At 39.7% G+C, this 26,643-nt stretch overlaps 1 protein-coding gene across 4 annotated transcripts in view; it reads right to left on the reverse strand.

Annotated features, from left to right (window-relative positions):
• The window catches only part of pde1cb (phosphodiesterase 1C, calmodulin-dependent b), a 97,370-nt gene that overhangs the window by 39,387 nt on the left and 31,340 nt on the right, over positions 1 to 26,643 (reverse strand). Inside the window, exon 2 of one of the 4 annotated variants that reach the window (XM_058626330.1) lies at positions 22,642 to 22,668. The exons of the other annotated variants lie outside the window; for them this stretch is intronic. Coding sequence (XP_058482313.1) covers positions 22,642 to 22,668 — 27 coding nt within the window. The remainder of the gene's footprint in view (positions 1 to 22,641; positions 22,669 to 26,643) is intronic. 4 annotated transcript variants of the gene reach the window in all.

Below are 26,643 nucleotides of genomic sequence, written 5' to 3' on the forward strand. Positions count from 1 at the left end.
AACTCAGAGAGCTGACTAATCAATCAGAGTGGCATCCAACTGGCAGAAGTGAGGGAACACACTTAAAAGCAGGGGTATTCAAAAATATCCTGTGTGACAAATAACTGTGTTTGAGTTCACTTCTGCAATAGTAGAAATGATTGTGTCTCACTTGTGGATTTGTAATTTGAAAATTACATTTACAGTGAAATAATGTTGTAGTATATGCTGTCTCAAAGAATATAATATATGCAACGTGAAAGATGTTTACTTTTAGCAAATTAGTGTTGGGGAGTTTTCGTTTACCAAGTAGGGATGGCACAATACTACTTTTCCATATCATAGACTTGAGTGTCTACAATATCAGTCCGATACAGTTTTAAACTATAAAGCTGTTAAGGACACATTTGTGCTAATCATTTTAACGTGTTTCAAGAAAGACACAATTATCCAACCGTGTAACATAAAGAAGAAATAAACAGCTAATAACATGACTCAGCTTAAATGATCAGACTAATAACGAAAGACGCCACGTGTAACCCTTCAACTACAATGAACAATATCCATATTTAATTAAAGAGAGATTTGGCCGAAGATTAGAAATTTCTTTCACAATTAGTGAATCTTAAAATAACTTCTATCTCAGTAAATTCTGAGAAATGCTGTTGCATTTTAATACACTTTATACTTTTTATTTTATCAAGCATGCACCTATTTATTTTTTTTTTCTTTAATGTGCACAAATACAATCACTGTGAATGATGGCATGACATATTAAAATGTAGACATGGCCAATTAATACCATCTCTCCGTCCCACATCATTAATTAGCAGAGGAGGAAAAAGAAATGGCAAGTGAGAGGGAGGAGGTCAAACAGAAAGAAATGCACTAATGGTGAAAACTGGAGCTTAGAGGAACGGAGACATCAATGCAGGATCACATAATTAGGGATTTAATGGGCTCGCTAATGACTGGACTCTTGTGTGACTTTTGTTTCAGGCTTGAAATGACAGCAGGGAGAATGGTTGGAGACATTATGGAAAAAAAAACTGACAAATAAAAATGAAACGAAAATACTGTTTTACATCATAGAATGCAGCCACAGACACAGATTACAGCTGCTTTTCTCTGGATTAAACCGTCATAATGTGCAAATATATATTCTGACTATGGTAATAGCAAAGACACGTCTTTGGTGTGTATGTCTAAACATGCATATGCTACTGTAATTAAAATAATTTTCACCAGAAATACCTGTAAAGGGCTAGCGCTAAAAGTAACGTGCAGTATTCCAGTTGCCAAAAAGTGATCCGGGCTCCTACCTTTTGGCTGAGGGGAAATGTTTGCTTCAGAATCACCTACTTTTTTTTGGGGGGGGGGATATATTTTATACATTATAGCCCTCTCGACCCATTTTATCAGCTGAAATACCTGTAAAGGCCTAGTGCAAAGAGAAACATGCAGTATTCCAGTTGCCAAAAAATGATCTGGGCTCCTACCTTGTAGCTGAGGGGATATTTTTCTGTCAAAATGACCCATTTTACCAGTTGAAATACTTGATCTGTATCTTTTAGCATTGACCGTTATTGAGCTATATGCAGTACATTTACTTGACTCACTGCAGTAAAGCAACACACAGCTCATATTTGAATAAATAGATGGAAATACTGCCACAGCACTCAACTAAAGTGGCTGTGTTTGTCTTTGTTATACTTGATATGCAAAAGCAGCAGAGTGAAGGAGCTTTATCAAACACTTAACACACCACAGCACAACCTACTCGGGTCTGTTAAAATGCATGCAGGACAGATAACTGTTTGCAATTTCATAAATTCTAGTTTGTAACTGAAGTCCAGCGACCTGAGACGTAACAAGCCATCTGCAATAATTGACCTCAGTAAAACCCATATACTGTATGTACATATATAATATATGAACATTTGCATATGCCTCTCTCTCATACATCAACAGTTTGATATTCTCTTGTCCTTGTACCATATGTGTCACAGTACACGCCCCAAATCAACTCGTGTTACGTCGTTGTATCAAGGTCACTGAAATAATTCAGTGAATGATTTCTAAAAGGTATAAAAGTCAGGAATTAAACCAAACACCATAAAACAAAATAAACAACATCTGCATCTTTAATCTCACACAAATCATCTCACAGATCTCTCAGTGGCCAAATCTGCATGACTGGCCGTCCTTTCAAACATGCTCTCAACTATTACATGGGTCAGTGCTGGAAAATAATCCTTAACGCGCGGTGTTGCATGAGTTATGTAATCGCTGAGATTAAAATATGCATTCCATTGGCAGCACAGGTCCAGAAAAAATTATTTATGGGCACAGAGTAAAAGCCTTTGCTGTCAGATCAAATATGTGTGAGGTGATTTAGTGATGGTGTTGTCAACAGGCACCGCTGCAGGGTATGAAGTATTTTAGGTTTCAGTATGTCATGTATTTTAGAGTGCAACAGAATATTAGTGAGACATTACTGACCATTTCCTACATGTATGTTAAGGTTTCCTAAAATGTAAAACAGAGTTTCTTGACACAAGAAACCGAACACTATCTCTATTATTAAGAAATCAATCTCTTCTGCACAGTGTTTAACGAGATTTGTGTGAAAATGAACACCCTGAGATTTTTTTTTCCACTAAGAAACTGACAGCCAACTAAATTCGGTGTGATTTAGAAAATGGAAGCTAAAACTTACAGATGCTTAAAAAAAGAGCAAGATCTTCTTTGGATTCTCTTTGCATGTATCCATCCAACATCGCTCTTGGAGACTCTAGTGTTTTGAGTTTTTAAATCACATAACAAATTAACAAGCCAAAAAAGGCTGGAATAATCAAATGCTCATATATTGTATCATTAACATACCACAAAATAAGAATGATCATTAAAAGTAAGTATTTTGTTATCCTATTCCACTGTTTTCATCTGCCCATTCAGTGTTCACTGCATCTCTGGTCTATAACAAGGTCATGGATTGACAGTAATTCATATCTACAACCATCTAATGAGGTAAAACCACATTTTCCAAGGTCATTAAATTCCCATGTCTGATGAGTCACACGGAATATTTCACAGCTAATTAATGGCATCGAAACAGCTCTGCAGATACAGATACATCATACTCCCATTCTACAATTAGATGCAATTATGCTGCACAACACTAAAAACTTATTAATGACTTAAGAATAGCAATGTTGACCTAGAAAACCCTTGTTTCACAATTAGAAGTTATTTTAAGACTCTGTATCTTCTTCTTTCAGCTTCTCCTTTTAGGAGTCGCCACAAAAGATCATCTGCCTCCGTCTTGTCCTCTCCCTTGTGCCCTCTTCTGCTACACCAACTGTCCTCATGTCCTCCTTCACATCATCCATGAACCTTCTGTGTGGTCTTCCTCTTTTCCTCCCCATCTCAACCTTGACTCTCTTACTATATTTCCAAACAATTCAACCTGAGCTGTCCCTCTAATGTTATGTGCTTATTTCTATTCCTGTCCACTCTGGTCACTCCCAATGAAAACTCTCAGCACCTCCAGCTCCGCCTCCTGTCTTTTGGGCAGTGTCACTGTCTCCAAACCATACATCATAGCAGGTGTCACTACCACCTTGTAGACCTTCCCTTTCACTTTTGCTATCCTTCTGTCACACATCAGCCCTGACACTCGTCTCCACCCACTCCACCCTCTCTTCTTCACCTCTCTTGTGCACTATACTCCATTGCTTTGAATGGTTGCCCTATACCTATACCTATCTATTGTACCTCTGCTCCTTGCATCTTCACCGCTGTACCACTCGTCTCACTGTCAGTCACACACAGGTACATTACTCCGTCTTGCTCTGACAGGATACCTTCAGTCTCTCTTCACTACAGATTACAATATAATCTGCACTCTAACAATACTCTTTGTATAGCACGGATTCAACCACATGCTACAGTGTTTCTATGCCCTTCCTGATGTAACCCTCCCATTTATCCAAACTTTGGGCCGGCACAAGGAGTACACTGGATATGGCTGGGGTCAATTTAGAGTATCCAATTAACAATGAGCAGTGGGGATTGGGTGCCTTGCTCAGGGGTACCCCAGACCATGGCAGGCACTCTGACTTAAACTCTGACCATCCAACAATAATTCCTTTTTAATGTATCATACTTAATAAGCAGAATACAAAATCAGAGCCAACCTGAGACCAGATATTCAAAGGTTAAATTGGATTTGTGACTGCACACAATACAGTGTTCCCTAAAGAAAGGAACATAAAACCAATATATGATCGTGTAAATTGTGGACCCTACTTCTCTGAACCTTGCAAATATTAGAACAAAGATAACAATTACTCCTGGTTGATGAAATCAAAAGAGGATGAATGAGTGCATGAGTGTGCTGCAGCAGTAATCAAGGCCAAAGACGGGAGGTGAATAAAGAAGGATCTTTTCAAAAGAATCACAAAGGGCTTGTAGACAAGTAACAAGAACTCAACTCATCAGGGCCACATGTTTCCATAATCTCAGAGAAAATTGAACACATTTTCGTATGATAAAGGTTTCCTGTGTGATGGAGGATCGTCTTTATTGTCCTCCTCCCACTACTACTTGAGATGTGTGGGTTATAACGCTGCTGCATTTCTTTTCAAGGTATTTCTTTTGGAAAGGGAGGCTATTGTTGATGTCATTCCCTCACAAGCTGCTCATTAAAGCCTTTGGGTGTTTTTCACCTCTTTGAGCACATGGCAGTCTTTCTCCTTTATCTCAGAGAGACCAACCCTTAATTCACATCAGTTTGTCCTCCAACCATTTAGTTTAAGCTCTTACTCACTGCGGCTGTTTCTTGGTTACTACATCACTGAAACCTTTCCCTCCGGTTTTGTATTCTCTTTCAACTCAAGAGACTTCATGAGACGATTATATGATGATGATTTGCTCCCAAGCCAATTGTTTAAAGGCGACATAGAATGCTTGTATCACACATATATGTTAGTTATGGAGGTCTACTTACATATATTAACTTGTTTTCATGATTAAAAACCTCCTAATCGCTGCAAACGAGCCGATCAAAATATCTCCTCACTGACGCTCTCGTCAGCCGCGCTGTTTCAGACCAAACAGTTGCTGTGATTGGCCAGCCAACGAGAGCTTTCCTACTGTCCTGTGATTGGCCAGGTACCTGGAAGTGACGTAATAGATAGGCCAGCTCTCAGATACACAGCTCCCCCTCTGGCACGGTGGATGCTCTGCATCTCAGCAGCTACAACGAGACTAGTTCTTCTTCTTCTTCTGCGGTTGAATGTACGCAACCGGATGTGCCCGGACTAGTGCCCGCACCGGGAGGCGCTACGGTGGTGAGGATTTCTGATGACGACATCAAATTAAGGAAGTGTCGATCCGCTTCGCAGAGCCCAGGAAAACAATACAACACTAATTTCTCAGCAGTGGCTGAACTGTTTGTTCTGAAACTTTAGGGTTTCATAAACGAGGTAATGACGCAGATACACACACAAACGGTCTATGTCACCTTCAAATGTATTTTTCCTGTTTACTAGTAATTTATTGATGCCAATGTTTGAGCTTCATTTATTTTGGCTGTTCAGTATAATTCAGTATAGTATGATTGAAATAGAACTGTCATGGACCATGTTGGGTATTAAAAGTAAAATCTATTGATTTCACTCTAAAGGTCAGTTTCTAAGACTGGTGGTACAAGCTTGTTTATGCGTCAGACGACCGACATCAAGGTCACTGACTGGTTGCTGATAATTTTTTTGTCTGTGCACCAGGCGTTATTGACTGTCTTGGTGCTTTGAAGAACCAAGCTTCATGTTATCTGATGAGGTGTGTGAGAGAGAGAGAGAGAGTTGTTGTTGTTGTGGCAGAGCCATTTTGTTTGCTGTCATTAATTAATGTTCTGCATCTCTCCCTTCTGATCTTTGACAACTGACAACAGTCATGTGTACGTCAGAATAACAAAAAAGCCTATTATTTGAACTTGTTCCTGCAGTTTTATACCACCATTTATAGCATCACAATGTTGTTTTAGACAAGCTAAGATTGAAAGCAGGAATTTAAGCAACAAAAACAGTTACAATAACAATCTGCATTGTTCAACTTAACAACTATCGAGACAGGTATCAGCCTCAGAGGTTAAATACCCATTTTTTTTCCACCAGTTATTCCGAACTGAAGAAGTCCAGTCACCTACAGCTAACCACAGAAGAAAACTATGACCATGAGTGAGAACCTCCACAGACACAATTAATGCACAAATATTCGCACATGCTGCCCCTTTAAATGGGCATGTAGAAAAACATAAAAACCCTGAGGAATACAGATGTGAAGGTCATCGACAGACAAGCACAACAAAACAGACATAACCTTAAACTATGATTACTGTAAAGGTAACGACATCCCTGAAGCAAATAAATGGCAGAGGTCAGTGTAGACGGTCTAACACACACACACACAGATACACAAAATGTGCTTTCTGTATCTTTGACTGAGTCAGAACAAAATAACAGAGAGTGCATAATGCTCTGGGAGTCTTGTCATTTCAGATTATTAGAGCACTAATCCAGACAGCTGTGTTACTGTAACAACGGGAATAGGTGTGAAAAAAAAAACAGAAAGCAAAGCTTTATCCTGCACAGTGTGTCCTATCCTCTAAAGCTGAATTATCTCCACATTGTTATTATTATGCAGCAGATATGTAAAAAAAAAAAAAACATAGACACACATAGAGGAAAAAAATACAACACAAAGAGGAAGAGACAAAGGAAGACAGGGAGGGGACACCGTGGCAGTGTTGTCCTTGTCCTTTTTCGCACACAAACATGAACACACAAGCACACAGATAAATCAATAAAAGCTCAAAAACGTTGTAGTGAGTGAGGTCATTGCTGGCGTGTCCTTCAACCCCTGGACAAACAAGGACACCAGAGTGCACTTTATTTGGCAATGAGCCACTTCATGAGAGAGAGGGAGAGAGAGAGAGAGAGAGAGACAGAGAGAGCCTACAAGCATCCATTACTGTAAATCTGGTTAATCATACAAACTTTCAATGGGCATGCTGAGCTCTCTCTTAGTGTTTGGCATTGTTATGTGCACAGCTATAAATTTCCCATACTGAGAATACAACATGGTACATTATGTTTTGCTCCAACCCTCGTGCCTCAGACAGAACGAGTCCACCCTTGATTCTTGAGAGAAATATACATGTGACATTTAGGAGAGTACAAATTAAGTCATAAATAATGGAGTTGCGGAAATTCAAACATTGATTTATTTTTTTTGTTAACTTTCCTATTATCACAATTTAAGCACACAGAATTAGTAACATTATATTTCCGTGCCATTTCATTGTTTGCCAAGCAAATGGTCTAATATTGTAATAATATTATAAACTGGAATCCAATGTATTGACTCTCTAATAAAATATGCGTCTCTGTAAAAATCTCCAAATGTCTCCAAACCAAAATTATAACTCAATGGCTAAATTAGGTTTGATTATGTTCCACAGGAGGAGACAACAGGGTGGAGATGAGTGACACTCTCCGACATCTCCATGTCTTTGATGCTACATTTAAAGGCCTCATATGTAGTTGTCGAACAGGGGAAACAGAAAGTCTCAGTTTGACTTTGTTCCACTTCAATGAGAGGCACTGTGTACTATACTGAAGTGGAACCGCTGTCACTCTCCACAGAAAGTACAGTCATTCCCCTGAAAGACACCTTTATGAAGATAAAAACGCTTCACATGAAGAAAAACATTACATTCATGAATTCAACTGTTCTACTAGCTAATCCTAATTACTCCTATGAGGTACAACCAGATAATTAATGTTCACACGTACACACGTGTTAATACACTGAATTACATATTTAATGTGAATATGAAATATGACATGTTATATTTTAATGAATGGAGTAGGGTGGAAGAGAAATCAAGTGAGAATTGAGATTGGGCTCAGGAAGCTCAACATGTCTGAATTTGTTCTGAAGAAATTGATGATCTATTTTTAAACTGTAATCTGTTTACAGTTACTGTTTCTAAATGATGTAATACCTCCTTACAGCTATATTTTGATAAGAAAATATCAAGTGTTAGAGGACTAAGTAGTGTTTTGGTAGATTGTTTAGAGTTTGAGCTTTACTGCTACTCTAAAACTAGATAAACGGTTCCTCTACTATACAATTATACACACATATTTTCTTTTTCTTTTCATTTGTGGCATGGTTTTAAAGATTGCATTAAAAGCAAAATCTCGATATGCACATGCATTATTCATATTTTTGTATCAGAGCTGCTTGCGTGATGATTTGCTAAAAAAAAGGTGTGATTATTTTTTGACAGACATTGTGATTGAAATATGACTCATAATTTCTACATCTTGGAAAAAAAAAAGAAATCATGAAAAAAGAGTCACATTTTGTCGCATTCAACGTTTTTCTCATCTTAAGAGCAAGATTTTTGAATTCCTGTAGCACCGCATAATTTCAAGCTGTTTTTTGTCAAATCACTGCAGTGTTGTTCGAGTTAAATATTCAATTTAATATTTATTACAAAAGAAAATGAAAGCAGTTAAAAACCTGATGAAATGTTAATTTTCATGGATGGAATACATTTTTCTCCCACTTTCTGACTCGGCTGTGTTGTTAGTGTTTTTATATTGCGACTTCATATTTAATGTGACCAATAGAATGGAATATGAATGACGTAGTGATGAAATGAGTAAAGCATACCATGCGGTCTACATCAGTGTGACTGCGACAGTGACCTTCTGTACTCACAGTTAATGTGTTGAAAGGATGTTTAGTCCAACATGTCCAAAAATTGCATTAGAGTAAATGGAGACAGAAAACAGACACCTGACTGCGTCACTGCTGTGATTCCAAGCATTCCAGCCAGACCAACATCAAAGCAAACACTGGTACGTTTATTCACACACTCGCACATTTATAAAGACACTATTCATGCTCTATCACACATATGTGCACACACGTCCAAACAGCATGATGGATGTTTGCAAATAGCACATTCACACAGCGAAACATGTTTAATAATATGACAAAAGAGAAATAAGTAGAAGAAATCATTGTGTTTTACTTTGTTTTACTGTTTGTTTAACTGCTATCAAGCCAACAAAAAGTTCAGTTCTTGCGTTAAACTTAGTGTTTTGACTTCATTGACACACAGCTGTAGGAAAAACTCTTCAGTCACCACAATTCATTCATATTTCCCAATATATAAGCATTCAAATAATGTGCAGATAAGGCCACACCTGTTAAGGATTGAATTCAGGTGTTTCAATGAGGATCCTTATCTCCAATAAAGGACAATCTTAAAGCTTCAGCATACCAAGACATTTTGGACAATGCTATGCTTCCAACTTTGTGGCAACAGTTTGAGGAAGACCCTTTTCTATTCCAATTGTGCCCCAGTGCACAAAACAAGGACTATAAAGACATAGTAAAGACATAGAACTTGACTGGCCATCCTTCTCTTCCTCACAGAGCTCTACGTCCACTTTTTAGCATTTTAGAAAACCAGGCATTAGGTGAAGTTAGCCTCAGAAGAGGGGGTTTAGTTACACTTCAGAGTTCAGATAAATGAGCTCCTTGTTTTGTTCTCTCTTATTTGCAAGTCTTCTGCTTTCTTTGTCATTTCTGTGTCTATTTTTGTCTTCCTTAGCTGGACCTTAACAGCAAATCACAGCAATCCCTCTTATCAATGGAAGGCAACAGCATTTCAAAATACTGAATCGGCCACAAAGCCATCGGCAGGGGTTTTGTTGATGCCGATAAGGGCCAATAATTGGGGTGGTGTGTGCTATGCTTAACTTTTCCATAACTATACATTCTATCCATGTGAGACTTTATATCCAGACTTTTCTGGGATGTGCTGCATTTGTGTATGTCAGTTTAAGAAACACTTTTCCCTTGTTTAGATGAGGCTCTGCCCCGAGACCTTGATTTAACTTTTGGAAAATAGGTAAATACTCAGCTGGGTTAAATACTGGGTTTTCATTTTCTTTATAGCGTATAGTTCAGAACATAAATGTTTGCCTGGTTCCAACTCATGCATTAATTCGAGTTTTATCCATTTCGGCTTCAGCAAGAAAAGCCCATTTTTCAGACGCAGCTTTTCACAGTGGTTATGACTGTGGCTGAGGCTGTGGGCCACAGAGTGGGTCTAAATACACTGTATGTGAGGTCTCTGACTCCCACTAGAGCTGAAATGACTTGGTTAGCTGGAGATAAATGAGGTGAGGTGATAGACAGTTGAATGGAAAGAAAAACACACACAAACATGCACACACACACACGGGGAGAGCGAGAGAGAGATACCTGCCAGGCATCACACCAACACTCAGTACACCCATTCAGCATACAAAACACTTGAGGATTTTTCACATTCTCATACATTGTGATCAAATAGTTTCTCTCTTTCTTAAAAAAAAAAAAAGATGCTGTCAGATTGTTGCCGTCTCTCCATCTACCTGAGATGAAAGTGTCTGGAGAAACAGCCACCAGGGACCAGGGTAGAGGCGGGGTGGAGATAGGAGTTGTTGGAGGAAGGATGGATATAAACCACCAGATTAAGGAGACAATCTGCACCATAAATCTGCAATATTATCTGGTGTAGGCAGCAGGATGGGGAAGCCTGATGAGCTGGGCCCGCACCAAGGAAGCCCCATCTCTGCTGTAGCCTTTAACTTACGATAAAAGCCTATCAATTTACTTTGAAATCAATCTTTTGAATAGCAATACACTTAGCTCAATAATGTAATTCTGAGGCAGGCGGGGGGAAATCAGTGTAGAAGCCCTTTTCATGCAGCATGGAACTGCAGCACCTCTGCATACAGAACTATTATTTCACTTTAAGGTAGAGAAAGGAAAAATAAATCAATCTGAAAGTGATTTGCCTCGTTGTGTGCAGCCTTTTTAAGTTGTTGTTCAGCCTGAATGGAAAGAATCCATTCCAAACTTCATATTCAGTCTTCAGTCTGCTTCATATTCACATCATACTGTGCATCTTGCATTTCTTGCATGAATGTGTACCGGTTGCACAGACAGAACGGGGGAGGGGGGGGGGGGTCTATCCACACCTGCATGGTTTATAAAACGGTATAACATGGTGTGAATCGTGCTAATTGAGGCAATTACCTCACAAGAGAAAAGGAGTGTCTAATCTGAGGGAAAATGAGGGAGGGGGTGTTTGAACCAAGCAATTACCCCTTTAAAAAGGATAGATGAGATGAGGTGAAGAAATGGTGACCTCAGATGGGGGTTGACATGACATGCTTGGCTTGGCAATGGCAACACGGTAGCCAGAGGGCACCTTGTTCTTCTCTAATCATTCTTAGCATCTTTCCAAGAGATGTTGCCATACTTTTTGTCATTCAGCCACTCTGTGAGCCAGTCCCAGCTGACATTGGGCCAGAGGTGAGGTACATTCAGGACAGGTCCCTAGCCTGTTGTAGGGCCATCACACATGACATCGTTGTTATCTGCGATGGAGGAAGCGTGTTGCGGTGTTACGGCCGTGCATTTAAACTCGGAAACTGGAGGAAAATCTAAAATGTACATTACAACTACCATTTACACCTCCAATCAATTTAGTTAACCTCCAGTTAACCTTAAACCAATCTAAATGCCTTTGGACACACACACCACAATAACTTGCAAAAACAACACAGAAAAGCCTTAGATTAACCTGAGATTCAAACAAGTCACCTTCTTGCTGTGAGGCGATGATGCTAACCACAACACCACATCCTTCCACTTATGTCCTCTAAAGCCAATCAAACATCTTTATTACTAAAATTATAATATATATATATCCATATATATACACTGCCTGGCAAAAAAAAAAGTCGCCACCTGGATTTAACTAAGCAAATAGGTAAGGGGTTGCTGCAGTTGGTCAGGTCTAGGTTCAGCAACGTTATGATGACAATGCCAGGATTCATCCGGCTCAAATTGTGAAAGAATGGTTCAGGGAGCATGAGACATCATTTTCACACATGGATTGGCCACCACAGAGTCCAGACCTTAACCCCATTGAGAATCTTTGGGATGTGTTGGGGAAGGTTTTGCTCAGTGGCCCGACTCTCCCATCATCAATACAAGACCTTATAAGTGCATAAGAAAAATATATGCAACACTGGACACGGAAAAAAATCTTGTGACATTGCAGTAGCTTATGGAAACAATGCCACAGTGAATGAGTGCCGTAATCAAAGCTAAAGGCGGTCCAATGAGTACGTGACCCTTTTTTTTAGGTGGCAACTTTTTTTTTGGCTAGGCAGTGTATATACACATATATACATATGAATCTCCATGGGCTCAGCAGGTTTTTTAAAGATGGTCAGAAAAACATCACATCTTGTACGAGTTATTTGAAGGCAGCAAAGGTTCAAAAGGAAGGAATTAAGCGGCCAAATATCTTTAGTGTATCTGTGCTGAAAACCAAGAGTTTTCAAAAGAGTAGCAGTCTTAAGATACTCCATGTATTAAAAACGTTACCACAGTGTTGCACACTAAATACATGGTGGTACACACAAGGAACAAAACATGACCACATGGGCTAATGTTGTTTTTATGATGGGCGTTCTGGATGGCTCTCTTTTGATGTATAGGTGTACAGATGAAAGGTATTTTATGGCATTTGTATAGTATGTATTGGCAATATTCTGTTTTCATGCCTGTTAAAATGCCAATTAACTGTCAAACAGGAGTGACCTACATTATAAACCAGTGCCAATGTCATGTCTCCGATGTTGAAGGCAGTCTCAGTGATCAGCACCTGTGGGTTATTTTTTTCATTTCAATTATACACACGAGGAATCAAACACAAACACCATACATGACTAATCACCATGACCTATCCTGCAGGTGAGGTGATTCTCTCAGCTGCTCTGAGCCTGAAATCAGGAACAGGTGCCTCTGTTTACTGTCGTCACAGCTCTATACTGACCATGTTCAAGCATGTACTGAATGTAGTTTACTGTTTGAATACAGTGAGGAGATTTTTGATGGTGGCATTTCACAATAAAGTTTGTTTCTTTAATTAGTTTAATTCTTTACTTTAGTGCATAAAGTTGGCTTCCCACAAACAGACACTTTTTAATCGTTTAGTTGACACGGTTGAATTGAAAACAAGGCTTGTAGTATTTATTTTATCTAACTGTATCTAAGCGTTTAGACAAGCGTTTTCAGGAGGAAATCTGCATGCATACGGTGACGCAAAAGTGTGTGGAATTCGATTGGGTATGCATGCCAGGCGGCTAGGTGGCGCTGTGATACACTATCACACAACACCACCATGTATGAGCGCATGTGCAGAATCTTCCTTCCTCTCCGCGAAAAGCAAAACATGGCAACCGCCGGGAAAAAGAATTTCGTCTGGTCAGATGAAGAAGTTTAACTACTACTCCAGATTACACTGTACGTTTATTCGAGCTGCCAGAGCAGTTGAAGGTCCGTCCCATGGAAATAATCCGACATGTTTGTTGTAGAGTTTTGCATCTTGGCAGTGTAAATGGAGACGCTACGGCGGAGCGTATTCAAGTTTTCCACTCTGGAGGGTGGTTTCAGATTTGTGCGTTTTTAAGCCCCAAAAACGCCGTCACCGTCTAAACGAAAGGCACTTCCAATAAAATATTTTGTCGTTTGTCGCAAGCGTCCTCGTGTGAACGAGTTACAACTTATTTTGTCAAGCACATCGACATTATTTCCCATGCATATTTTCAATTTTCAGTTTACTCTAAAGTTGAAAAATCTCAATATATCTAATGGACGGGCGGCCGAGAGAAAAAACTGGCGGATCAATAAGACCAAATTACGTCAAAGAGCAATGGAGAGTGAATCGATTGCGGTGCACACGAGGCAACAAAGCTTCAACCCCATTTAAGAGATGAAAAAAGCTGCTGGTCGATTCATATGGACTGATGGGGGTTTACTATGTCATTTATTAAAGCTTGTGTGATCTGACTTTCCTCATTCTCTTTACTCTTTGAATGGAAAAGCCCATTAATTCACATCTTGTGCACAGAATTTGTGCTCGTCATTGATGGAAGCAATAAGGCAGTGTCACATAGGTGCAACACGGCAAATGTTTGGCAGGATATACGCGGTATGCTTTAGCATCTGTCCTAGTTTTTATTCTTAATTAACGGTATGCATCATATATATATACACATGTATATATATGTATATATAAAACATATTATAACTAAGCAGAGTTCATCATTGTTGCAACTGTGACTTTTACTCCTTACTGCTTACAATAATTTGTCTAATTTGCTTTAAGAGTTTAGATTATATTTGCTCATGTAACACTTAATAATCTCATGATTAATAATCCAAAATAATTGTCCAATGAGGTGGCAAATATCCTTGGACAACATGCACAGAGAGAGAGAGAGAGAGAGAGAGAGAGAGAGAGAGAGAGAGAGAGGGTAATGGCGTCTAATTGGTTGTTCTTGTAAGGCAACCAATGACTGGAAGATTTGCTCCCTGATTACTGACATTAACCAAAGAGTTAAATTTTCCCCAGTGACTCTGCTGATGCTATCTGTCCTCCTCTCCTCTCCACTGCTCTTTTTACCCTCTGTGAGTATGCGGATCTTCTTCATTCACTGTTCCCTCTGTAGTATTTTGATGCAAATGTTATACTTAGAGTTAACTTACTGCCCTGCTACAACTACATGGCCCATATCTTTGCAGAGGCAAGTTAAAGTATGCAAAAACATTTGAAATATTTGGTTTTCTGCATTAATTTTGTAATAAAATAATATCTGGTCTTCACAGGACACAAGTATAAACAATGGCTTAAACCACCAACACACAAGAATTTGCACTCATCAGTCCACAACATCTCTATTGGGTTTAGGTCTGACCTGTAACAGTGTTCATAAGGTGGATTTTCTTTGTCTGAAGACTTTTACTTTGATTTTCTGAGTCACTTTCACGATGCATTATCTCCACTGAGCTTCAGCTGGCAAACAGCCACACTCACATTATCCCTCATGTCACATTGACAAACTTTTACTAAGTGACTCTGAGCTGCCTGGGCCAAAACGCTCCAAAGCAGCAAAGACATCTGGCTTCATGAAAATCAAATCAAATCCAACCAAATTGTATTTGTACAACAGCAAATGGCCATATACATTATCTCTCAAGGCACTTTACATGACAAGGCAAGAGACCTTACAAGAGAAGGGAAACTCAACATTTCACACAATGAACGAGGAGAGAAAAAACTCAAAGATGTCAACATCAACTGCCCCGGCTGTTTGGGGTGAAATGAGAATCAGAGAAGACAAATGGGGGGGCTGAGGTCAAGACAGAAGAGAGACAGATGTATAACAGTTGTATTAACCATGCATTAGCTGGTTAAGTGTTAATTAACCAGCTGAATTGATTCAGCCAGCATGTTGATGTTTCGCCCCATACGGCTCATATTCAGGCTGACATTCACCCATCTTTACACCCACTTACAGAGTGGCCAGTAGCCACAGAAATAGACTTCTATTTATTCGTAATAAGTTTAAGTAGCAAAAACACAGTTTAGAAAGTAATATTTTTCAAGGTTTTAAATGATCTGAGGGGTATTCCAGAAAGCAGGTTCAACACACTCTGAGTCTATCCCTGAACTCTGAGTTGACTTACTCTGAGTCGGGAAACTCTGAGTATCCGGTTCCAGAACAGCTGATCTGAGTTAGTTCAATCAACTCTGAGTATGTTAACCTCGAGGTACGCGCGTGCACAACCACTGAAAAAAGCCATCATCAATGGAGCCCCGATACCACGAGTCACCATGACAACCGAGAAAAAAAAAAAAGATCAACTTATTTCAGTGCGAAGGAGTTGGAGATCCTTTTGCTGGGCTACGGAGAATATGAGCACATATTTCGCCGCACATGCAACACAGCTGCAGCAGCGAAGGAGAGAGAGACCGCATGGGAGAAAATTGCTGCCGAGTCAACGCGTAAGTTTGAATGTACTATTCCATTGACGTAACATTTAACCGTAAGATCGTAGCATAGTCTATAGTTATGAATGTAAGTAGGAATGAAATCTGAGTTTTTCATTTAGGTGCAATCCAACAGGAGAAAGGAGGACTTGGAAGCAGCTCAAAATAAAACATAAAAACATCATTCAAAAAGGTAAGGCATATTTTGCTAGGCTATGATTGCACCTCACTTTGATTTATTTTTTTATTCTTAATTGACTAAGGCTATTAAACGTAACGTTAATATTAATTCAGATTGCAAACATTGAGTTCTGCTCAGCCAACAGAAAGAAGGCAGAGGCCCGAAAAACGGGTGGAGGGCCACCTCCACCACCTCTGACAGAGGCTGAGGAGCTGGCTCTCAGCCAATACAGGGGTCGCCCTGTGTCTGAAGGCATCCCCGGGGGAGGCTCATCTGAGCCTGTCACCCCCCAGGACACAAGCGCCTACATCAGATGCAAGTATACACTTATGTCTTTTTTTTTTTTTTAAATAAAACTTGTATGTATGTATGTATGTATGTATGTATGTATGAGACGCTGTCTGCTGCCACAGGGAGAGCTCCGGAGGGGCCTACTGAAGTGTGTCTTAATATTATGTATAGCTACTGGCACTGCTCTACCCATTCATATTCATTTACATTCTTGAGTGGAATTTGGAGTTTGACATGTACACTGAAGTGATGAGCATAGATAATGGACAAACTAGCACATTCTTGTCCTTCAACAGAACATGGCTGGGCATCACCAAGAGGAGGGTCCATCAACTTCTAGAGCACAGCTTGACACAGTGAGATTTTCGGTCAATACCATGTTAAATCTGTATGTAGAACTGCAGGAATTAAATGTCGTCCATATGTTTCCGAGTTGCCGGTAAAGAGTTGTACAGGGTGCACCTAATGAAAACCATTCCAAAAAACCGAGAAAGAAATGGTGTACCTGGACCGGCAAATCAGAAAAACAGACTTGGAAATTCTATTACTTGAACGCCAGTTGAGGTGGGGGCATTGTCATGGTGAAACAGGTGAATATGTGAAATATGTTAATAGTTGGAACTATATTACAAATCCTGACTGTTGCTTTTGTACTTTTAGAGAATAAAGAAGAACCAAATCACATGTGAATTTGTCTTTTATTTTTAATCAAAACGTCTAATCTGGGTCGGAAGATTCTCTCACGACATAATGCATTTCTAATAAATACGGCTTCGATGTCGATTGGATTTCGAATGAATGGGCAATCCATGTCTAACTGCTTTCTTCGTGTGGGAGAAGACAGGTAGAAACTCTGGGTTTCTTATAGTAAACCTGCCAGCGAGCAGGTTATGTTCACAGAGTAAGTTACCGCAGTAACAGACCCAGAGTTTAAGTTACCTCTCTTTCTGGAACGGATAAATCAGAGTTTCCCTCATCTCAGGGTTAACAAACTCAGAGTTCTCACATAACCTGCTTTCTGGAATACCCCTCTGTTCTGTAGTTTGTTGGTAAACAGCTCAGGTTTATATTGTTGAGGTCATTAGTCCAAGGCCTCCCAACAAATGAACTATGGACTCATTCACTTTCACTCCAAAACATAACTATAATTTTTGTATTTTTCTATAAAAAAAAAGTAAAGTAGTACCACCTACTGTAGACAAAATAAAAAAATACACAGGATATGACTTCAATGCCCCCAGTGGTAGGTAGTGTTCTGTAAAATACTGAGAATTATGTTTTGCAGATGCTTTCAATGGCAGAAAAAGAATCCTGCATTCGACTTGGCGTGTGCATCATTAAATGTCAAGTTATTATTAAAGTGATTTTTTTTTTCACAAGAAGACGAGAAAGAAAAATATTATATAACCTAACTTAAATTTGAAAAATATGAATTCAGTACTGCAAAAAATGACTGTGTGGACCTGGGATTCAGTAAGCAGATTTAAAAAGAATATGAGCTGAACTGAAACTCTTGGATTCATCCTATGTACTGTACTTCTTGAGATTTGCTTTCACAAAGATTGAATTGAATTGCTCTCAACCTAAATAAATACAGACAAACTGACGAGTGCAATAACGGAACTTAACATCATCCACATACAAAAAGCAACACCGCCACTGCTCATAGATCTAAGCATTTCTTGCACAAACACAAATACACTGAATGTCTGAATGTGTTGTAGAATGTGGACTGGGCAGCCTGAGTCCCTGATCAGCCTCTGAAAACATGTATCCCTGCACTGCTTCCAGGGCTGCAATGTGAACAAACACAGCAGCTCTGGGAGAGTGAACAGAGACACAAAATCTCATATAAACACACACCCACTCACGCACACACACACACACACACACACACACACTCACAGCATTGGCAACTGGGCTGACTACATAAGGCCATTTAAGGCTGGATTGGACTAATGCCTGGATCAGATGGCAAAACACTTAAAGCGAAAGGCTGGGCTACAAGGTGTGACCACTGCAACACATTTACAAGCTTAACTAAAAGTCTGTTTCTTACTGTGCAGTTTTCAGGCCTAGAAATACAAAGATACACAAGATACACAAGATACATTTACAGCAGTTGTCGCTTTGTTGGTTAATAATTGCTATAATTGGTCAGACTTGGGAAATCTATTTTTTACTTTTCTGTAACCTTAACAAAAACAACTTTGTTCTGTTCCTTTTTCTTTTTTCACAATTAAACAGAAGAAATCTGCTATTCAGCACGTTTAAGTCAAGAATAAGCAGTTTGTCAAAGATGTAACACCTGAATCTATAAATCGATCACTCACTGAACCGTCCTCTGAACAATGACCATGACTACTGTGGAATACAATGGTTTCTACTCACCCTCAACTTACATGACCTCAAGGTTTTAGCGAACCAACCTCACTATGGAACGAACAGGAGGTTTCAATGAGTCGACACAGATTGTCCTCAGGTAGAGTATTAAAAGTAAAGTTGGATATTTTAACCCATACTTTCATAAATGTGCACTTAAATGAATCAAACTTAGTTTCCAGAGCTTTGCAACCAGGCAACAGTCGCTAGTTCTCCCTTCTCTCTTTGTTGTCCCTATCGAACAAGTAAGGACAAATACTTTACTGCCATTTTCTACATCCGAAAAAGATTCAGCAATCATTTCATTGAGTAAAATGTCTGTCTAATTGCCATAAACCAGTGATATCAGACTCTTGTCTGTGTGTGGGTCTATAGAAAGGGTGTAGTCATCGTCCACTTCCACGCAATTGGATAGACCTACAAACAGTCAGACCAATGATCCTGATGGAAATGTGTCGATAAAAATGCTTGTAGTTTTCCAGGAGCAATGTTATTGTTGTCCTGCAAAAGCTGAGCAACTAAAGAGAAGCTGGAGTTGAATGTGTCACATCACGTCTCTTGAATATGACATAAAAGAGGTGTAATGGTGTAAACTAATTTATCTTAGCTTTTTAAGCAGATTAGAATGCCAGTTCCATATATGTAGTTTTTTTCTGAGCGACTGAGTGGCCATTAAAAGCAAAGTTACGTTGTTTCTTTCTTACTCATTTAATACAGAAGTCTGTTTGTCTTGTTGGTCAGAAATAGTTGCCCAGAGGTGCTACCAAGATGCTTGACAAGTTGCAAGTCTATACTAGGACTAGAGCTAACATTAACATGTCTGTGAAGCTTCTCAGTCGTAAGAAAGTGCAGTTGTTTATAAGCAAGTCCAGTTGCCAACAGGTAAACAACTGATGATATCTTAACCAGCTAAATTTTGTTACCCAGAGGTTACATCAACCACCAAACTCATCCTTTTTTGAGACACATATTTTCGAGAGGTAAATCTGCTGCTTTTATCACTGTGTGTGCTCTGTAAGAATAAAAGGCTGACAGGCATAGCAACAGTAACTAAGAGGGGCGGGGCTTAAACCTGTCAATTCTTGAAAGAGAATCAAAATAGTGGTCATGTGAGCAAAAAAAAGAAAAAAACTGTAATCAAAGTAGCAACAGGGAAATCACTTCCCTCCGACCACCACTAAACCTACACAAACACACAGGACAACACAATGCATCTAATTTCTTTTCAGACCTACTTTCATCTCCTTTAACTCTCTTTCTATACACTCGCACTAACACAAACACTCCTCTTCCACTAAGCCTCCCTCTGTGACGAGAGCTATCTCTCCCTCCATCTGTGTGTGTGAGGGGTTGTCCTGGTGTGTCAGTAATGACAATGTCCCAGTGTTCCTCTCTGCCAATTAGCCCGACCGTAATTGCACAGACACATATGGAGCTGTCAATCACCTGGCTCCTCCACACAGAAACTCCTCCACCCAGCAGAGAGAGCGAGCGACAGCGACAGAGAGACGGTGACTGAGAGAGAGTTTCCAGCAGCTAGCTCATTTCACACTGTGCCAATGAGGAGCGTTTCATTCAGTTACTCAAACTGTGCGGCAATCCCACAGTTCGCAGGAAAATGCCATGAAATAGCATTATAACAGTAGCACTTCCGAAACCAATTCTCGTTTGGATATTCATTTGTGGAGTTGTTACGCTTTCCTGCCAAGTCAAAGCAATGTGTGCCGTGCCTTGTATTCTATAGATGGAAGCACAAGCAGTTGTTGATTCATCTGTTGCAAAGAGAAGTGATGCATTGTCTGAGCAAATAATCTGTCTCTGGTTGTTTGAGACCCCGTTTTTTTGAAAATAAAGAGAACATAGTCAGGGGAAGCACACTGTAGGTATAAATAATCCCATGAAAAGAATAAATGCAAGTGTTGACTGTGTAACCAGACTGTTATACAATGTATTCCACAATGTTGTCACACGTGTTTCTTTATTGGTATGACCATGGACACAGCTAATTTCAGTCTAGAGTGTTAAAGCCAAAAAAAAAAATATCTGAGATTAAAGTCATAATTCTGAGATTAAAGTCATAATTCAGAATTTTTCTGGAACTGGATCCTGCAACCTGCAAGACAAGGACACAGAGATAGAGAGCGAGAGAGGACAGGAAGGAAAGACAAACTAGGGACGGTCAATGAGAGCATGATGTTTTCTTGACCCATCTTTAAAGATTTGCATCTGCTGCAACAGCTAATGTGTTTTGCTAGTGAGTGCAGTTGGACAGCACTGAGAGAGAGACTCTCCCAGGCTTGCTAGTTTTGGGATTTTGCCCTCAGCTTCCATGAGCTCACCGAAGAGTGGAGAGAGTGTCACATACACATGTTCAAGACCAGGTGGAAATTTAAATACACCTTAAACCATTAGCCACGTCATCCGTTAATAAATGACAGCTGAATGAGGACTACAGCAGGTTCACAAACAGAGCGCTGCACGACTTTGTCTGTTTGTAGTCATCCATGTTATGAGAGTGGTTCTTGAAACATACTGTACAGATGTATCACCATATGAAAATAGTGTCCATGAGTTGTAAGCATTAAAACCTGTGAGCCCGAAATAGACACTGTAGGAAATACACTCATGAGGTTTAGTCACAATGTCGCTAAAAAATATAACTTTAAGTAGATTCTGATTCTACATAAAGGAAGTGGAGAAGGTGATTATGTTCTACTGTTTCTCTCAGTTTAATTAGAAAGAAAAAATTCTACAGTCTGTCAAGGTTAAGTAGAGATATTCTTTAGATTGTAACTGCTGAGATGATGACATTCTATATCTGTTCTTTGTAGCCGTCATTCAAATATTCACTAATGTGTGGAAAAGCATGGAATGTTGAAGACGATAGAAATCCAATTGAGATTTGTTCTTTGAGTTTGAGTTGCCTCAAGAAATAGAGTCACTCAAGAAAGTAATAAAGAATTTCTGCATGTTTTACAATAATGAAATGACCCATCCTGGAAATATGCAGGTAGTTTACAGAAATAATCCGAGAAGTCGGGTGAAAATTCAGGAATCACATCATTACCATAACCATTAAAGGATGGAGCATGGATGCAGATTAAATATTTCCCAGTCTGTTTGGTCCTGTGGCCATAAAATCTTCCCTTTGTAACAGGGAAGAGTCATCACAGGGAGCCTGTGATGAATAATGAAGTACAACCAGAGCACATTAAAGATCAATAAATGAACATAACAAATGAGACTTTACTCAACATTATCCATTCATGCAGTGACATTGATTGATTCCTGTTTCCATCCTTGTAAATAAACACATTTAAATCTTGGTTAATGGAAAGCCTGATTTCCCCCGAGCTTCTCCAACAGAACCAAACTAATGAAAGTTTAATAACGACTAAGATAACATGCACAGCACTTGTGTCATTCATCGATAAGCTTTCAAGTTCCATGAAGGCGGCAGTTTCCCAAGCATCTGCGTCACTTGGTTTACCACAGATACGTCAATGCAGAGCGTGACAAGGTGTGTTATATCCTCTGGATGAGACATGGCCCACAGGAATGGAAGTGGACATTAATAATGATAATCATATTCGACACAAACCACTTTTATTTAAATTGCATAATATTTATAACAGAGTTTCCTAAGAGTTTTTTTTTTCTCTTTTGCTAGACAAGAGACTTTGAATAATGAAGAAATAAAATAAAACGATTGGTGAAGGTCCATGAGATTCAGTGTTGCAAGGGAGGAGGAGGAGGAGACTATGGGGATGAATATGAAGGAGTGGAGAATGAGGAGGTCCAGTGTCCCTGCAGCAAGTCTTACCTCTGGGATGTCTTCTTGTACTTGCGCCTGCCAGAGAAAACAAACAGGAGAATTGTGAGGCACCGACGAAAGCATTTCTCTTTTGATCTTCAGTTATATTGGATTTATTTTTTTCCATTTAACTTGTTAAACTTGAAACAACACACAAATCAGACTCTTGCTTCAGGCAAGAAGCACCTGTACAAACAGATCAATCTATAGCACATGTGTGAGCCATTTTGGTGCATTTGATGCATTCACTTTTCTCATTTGCATATAAATCTGTCATAAAGAGTGTATAGCCTTCACAAACACTACATCTAAATTTATGTATAGCAATTCATACTGAAATACATGAAGTAGCAGCCTCGTCATATCAACTTAACCTTAATAATTCTGTCACTTCACCAGCTGCCTCATTCTCCACTGTTGAACCAGTGTGTTATCACTTGGTGAACATTATTGTCTTATGCATTTCTCATCCCAATAGATTCATTTCAAACTCTTTTTCCTAATAACAATGAGGAAGAAAATGAGAATGAAGCACTGGGTCACAAAATACTAGTGCAAAATATGTGCGTAGTGAAAGTGAAGGTCCTTTCAATATTAGGGGAGAGTCTAATAGTTTAATATACATAAAGGCATTAGAGGCACCCAGATGGTTATTTTTAATAATACATGGATATCTTTAAAGTTAAAAACCTTAATTCTGACTATGGTGCATTTAAAGGAATATTTCACCGATTTGCATTTAGCTTTGTATTGCTAGAATAGGGGTAGTATTTTTGAAAAATGGTGCTTACCAACCTCACGTAACAAAGAAAAGACATCACAGATATTTCTCAGATAAGATATAAACCCAGAAGAAACTGAGGCTGGGAAGCATAATTTTTCAAATATTGGGCTATAAGTAATAGTAGTAATAGTAATAACTAGTAATACAAAGCTAAATGCAAATCGGTGAAGTATTCCTTTAACATACAGCACTCATTTCACCATTTCTTGCAAGAAGGTCAACGTACCGCCAAGCAATAAATGAGAAAGGTGCTGCATCAAATGTGTACACTCAGTATAACTAGATATGAAAATAAGAGTTAACGTGTTGTTAGTCGTCTTGCATTTCCCAGCAGTCTGGGAACTTACAAAAAAAAAACTTACAATCACTTATGCAAATAAGGGATTTAAGAGAGGGCGTAATTATATGCAAAAAAAAAGAAACAACACACACACGCACACACACAACACTCCAACTGCTGACATCCCACCTACTTTAATGTCACTGTGTAGGATCCCGGTGTGTGCAATAGTAAAACACACCTTGAGTACAGGGCTATCAGTTTGCCTGAAACACACCTACACGTCCATGAAGAGTTGACAACATGGCTCTAAAAGCTAAATGCACACGCACATTTAACACTCTTAACAGCAGAGCGTAGGGAAGGTCAGATCCGCTGCTTCGGACGACAGGCACAGTTTTAAATTCCAGTCAGGCACAGTTCACAGCACTTAGCTTGATTTGTTTCTCACTCGCTTTCAGTATAATCTTTCACAGCGCTCAGCGGAAAACTGCAAGCTCAGGAAGTTTCTCTGTAAGGAAATGTTAAACGCTCCCTCAAGATTGGTGAAGGAAAGATTGAATTAATCATTAGGGGTTGGTGCCGCCTTTAAAAAGGCATTGAGTGTCACGGTCGGACAGAATAAAAAGAACGTTATTCAACAAAATAATAGATGGAAGGAAGTCATATGGGTAAGGAAATCACATAAAGGATTAACAGAACGGTTAATAGAAGGTCAAAGAGAAACAACATTGATATTCCCTTGTTTCCTCACGTCCTCCTCTATCCTTTCCCCACCTTTTGCCCAACCCCCCCTTTGCTGAGCTTCCTTTACGTCCCGTGTGTGTGTCTGTCAACAACGCAGAGCTTCTCCTAATTAGGAGGCTTTAATGCAATGTCCTCGGCATAATGAGGATGTGGGTTGAAAGGAGTCACGGAAATTCCAGGAATTATTGTAATTATAAAAAAGGTCAATTTATTTAGCAAAATGTGAGTTCAGGTGAAAAGGGGGGGGTCTTCCATTGATCGTGTTTTTTTGTTTTTAACACAGCTCCTCCTGTTGTCAAACAAAGTGTCCTTGGGCAAGATACTGAACCCCCAAATTGCCCCAGATGATGCACCATCAGTGTGTAAGTGTGTGTGGGTGCTTGTGACCTTCAGTGTAAAGTGTTTTGAGTGGAGGTGGACAAGAGAAATACTATGTAGTCCATTCAGCATTTACATTTTAGTGTCTGCCTGAAAGATAAGAGGCACTTGTTTTTCCGGGGCTGTACAAAGTAAGGAACGTAGGAACCCAGTCTAAAAACAACATGTGACTATCACTGTAATAGAACGTCACAGCAGTTAAGATGACCAGAAAAAAATGAGAACGTCGGTCGTACTTCCTTTACTGGTACGCTTGATGGAAAGGGTTCCCAAACTTTCAAACACCCATTATTATGTTATCTGCATCCTACTGTTGTAGCTTGTTGGGAAAATCTAATTTGCTGCATCTTAATCTGCTGATTACATTCCAGATTAATCCGCTTTATAAAACGACAGGAAGAATCGTCGTCACAGTTACCCAGAAAGTTAATTTTGAAATGATTAAGAGATATTTGGAAGATGAAGGAGTGGGAGTTCCCGTGTGTGCAGAAGGACGGTACTTGAGAAGCTTCTGGATCTCCTTTCAGTGCCTCACAAATCAGACGGTGTCATAAAGCGGTCAGACGGCCACCTTGATCCTCCTTGGGGCTGAGTCTACGTTGCCCTTAAGGGAGCTCACTGTGATGAACTGTTGATCAAGTGATTAAATAATTTATTGATTTCCATTAATCAGTGGCTGACGGAGAGGTCGGGTCTGTCGCAGTGATCTAATTTATTAATGGAAATCCATTGGAATCCATTCACCGATGCAAAAATATAAAAGGGGCCATTCATCAAAGGGAAGTAATAAAACGCAACATGCTGTTCATTCCTTGATCAGTGGATGTCACGGGGGGGTTCGACTGCATCGCTGAAGGGTGAGCTAAAGGGACAACTGTCCAAAGCAAATGCTCGGCCTGCCTGTCTGCGGATGATTGGTGTACTCTGGAGCACGCTGTGCCGGAGAGAGTGCTGTGATAGCCATCCACACACACACACACACACACACACACATACAGCTGCCAAACAAATCTCTGAGGATAAGCTGGCAGCACATACAGTAAATGTCACCAGGCTGCTGTATGCACTCTCAAACACACATCCAATCTATATCATCCACACCAGCACATACACAACCTTTCTCATCACACACACACACACACACATACACAGCATCTCGATCCCTTAAACGCACAACATCCACTGTGTGACGCGTCAACATCTGTGGGGGCTGCCTGTCAGTTGTGGCTCTCTATCTCTCCTCAGACAGAGGCTCTTTGTAAGATTAAAGGCTAATGTGATCTCTGACACGCAACAGGAGCCCTCAGAGTATCCAGCAGGCTGCTGCGTAGCAATAATGAAATGAGAAGGAGGGAAAAAAATAGAAAGAACATAAAAAAAAAAGTCCAGAGCCCACATCTGACTCACTCTGACCCATGAAATATCCACAATGACAGATGGTCACAATGGAGGGGGAATTTATGATGTGACCAAATGATGATGATGATGATGATGATGATGATGGTGGAGGGAACCACATGTTGACTTTGGACATGTAAACACTGACTCATCGGGGAACTGGAGAAACTCAGTGACATGAAAATAACCACAAAGAAATTGAAAAGATGAGGTGAGAAGTCTGCGTCAAACAGCGCTCGGCTCGTTCACTCCGCTCTCGAATGCGATGCCGAGGCAAACTGTTTGGTTCAGACCTCCAGCAGAAACATGAAACAAGATGTCTCTTTTTCCACACACACAACCCTCCAAGCAGCACCGCTGTCTCCTCCTGCTGAGTATGAATGATGAGAGAATTCCCACTTCCACCTGCACACTCACTGTAAAC

The sequence above is a fragment of the Solea solea genome, chromosome 1, assembly GCF_958295425.1.
Source record: "Solea solea chromosome 1, fSolSol10.1, whole genome shotgun sequence".
In the NCBI taxonomy this organism is placed as follows: Eukaryota; Metazoa; Chordata; class Actinopteri; order Pleuronectiformes; family Soleidae; genus Solea; species Solea solea.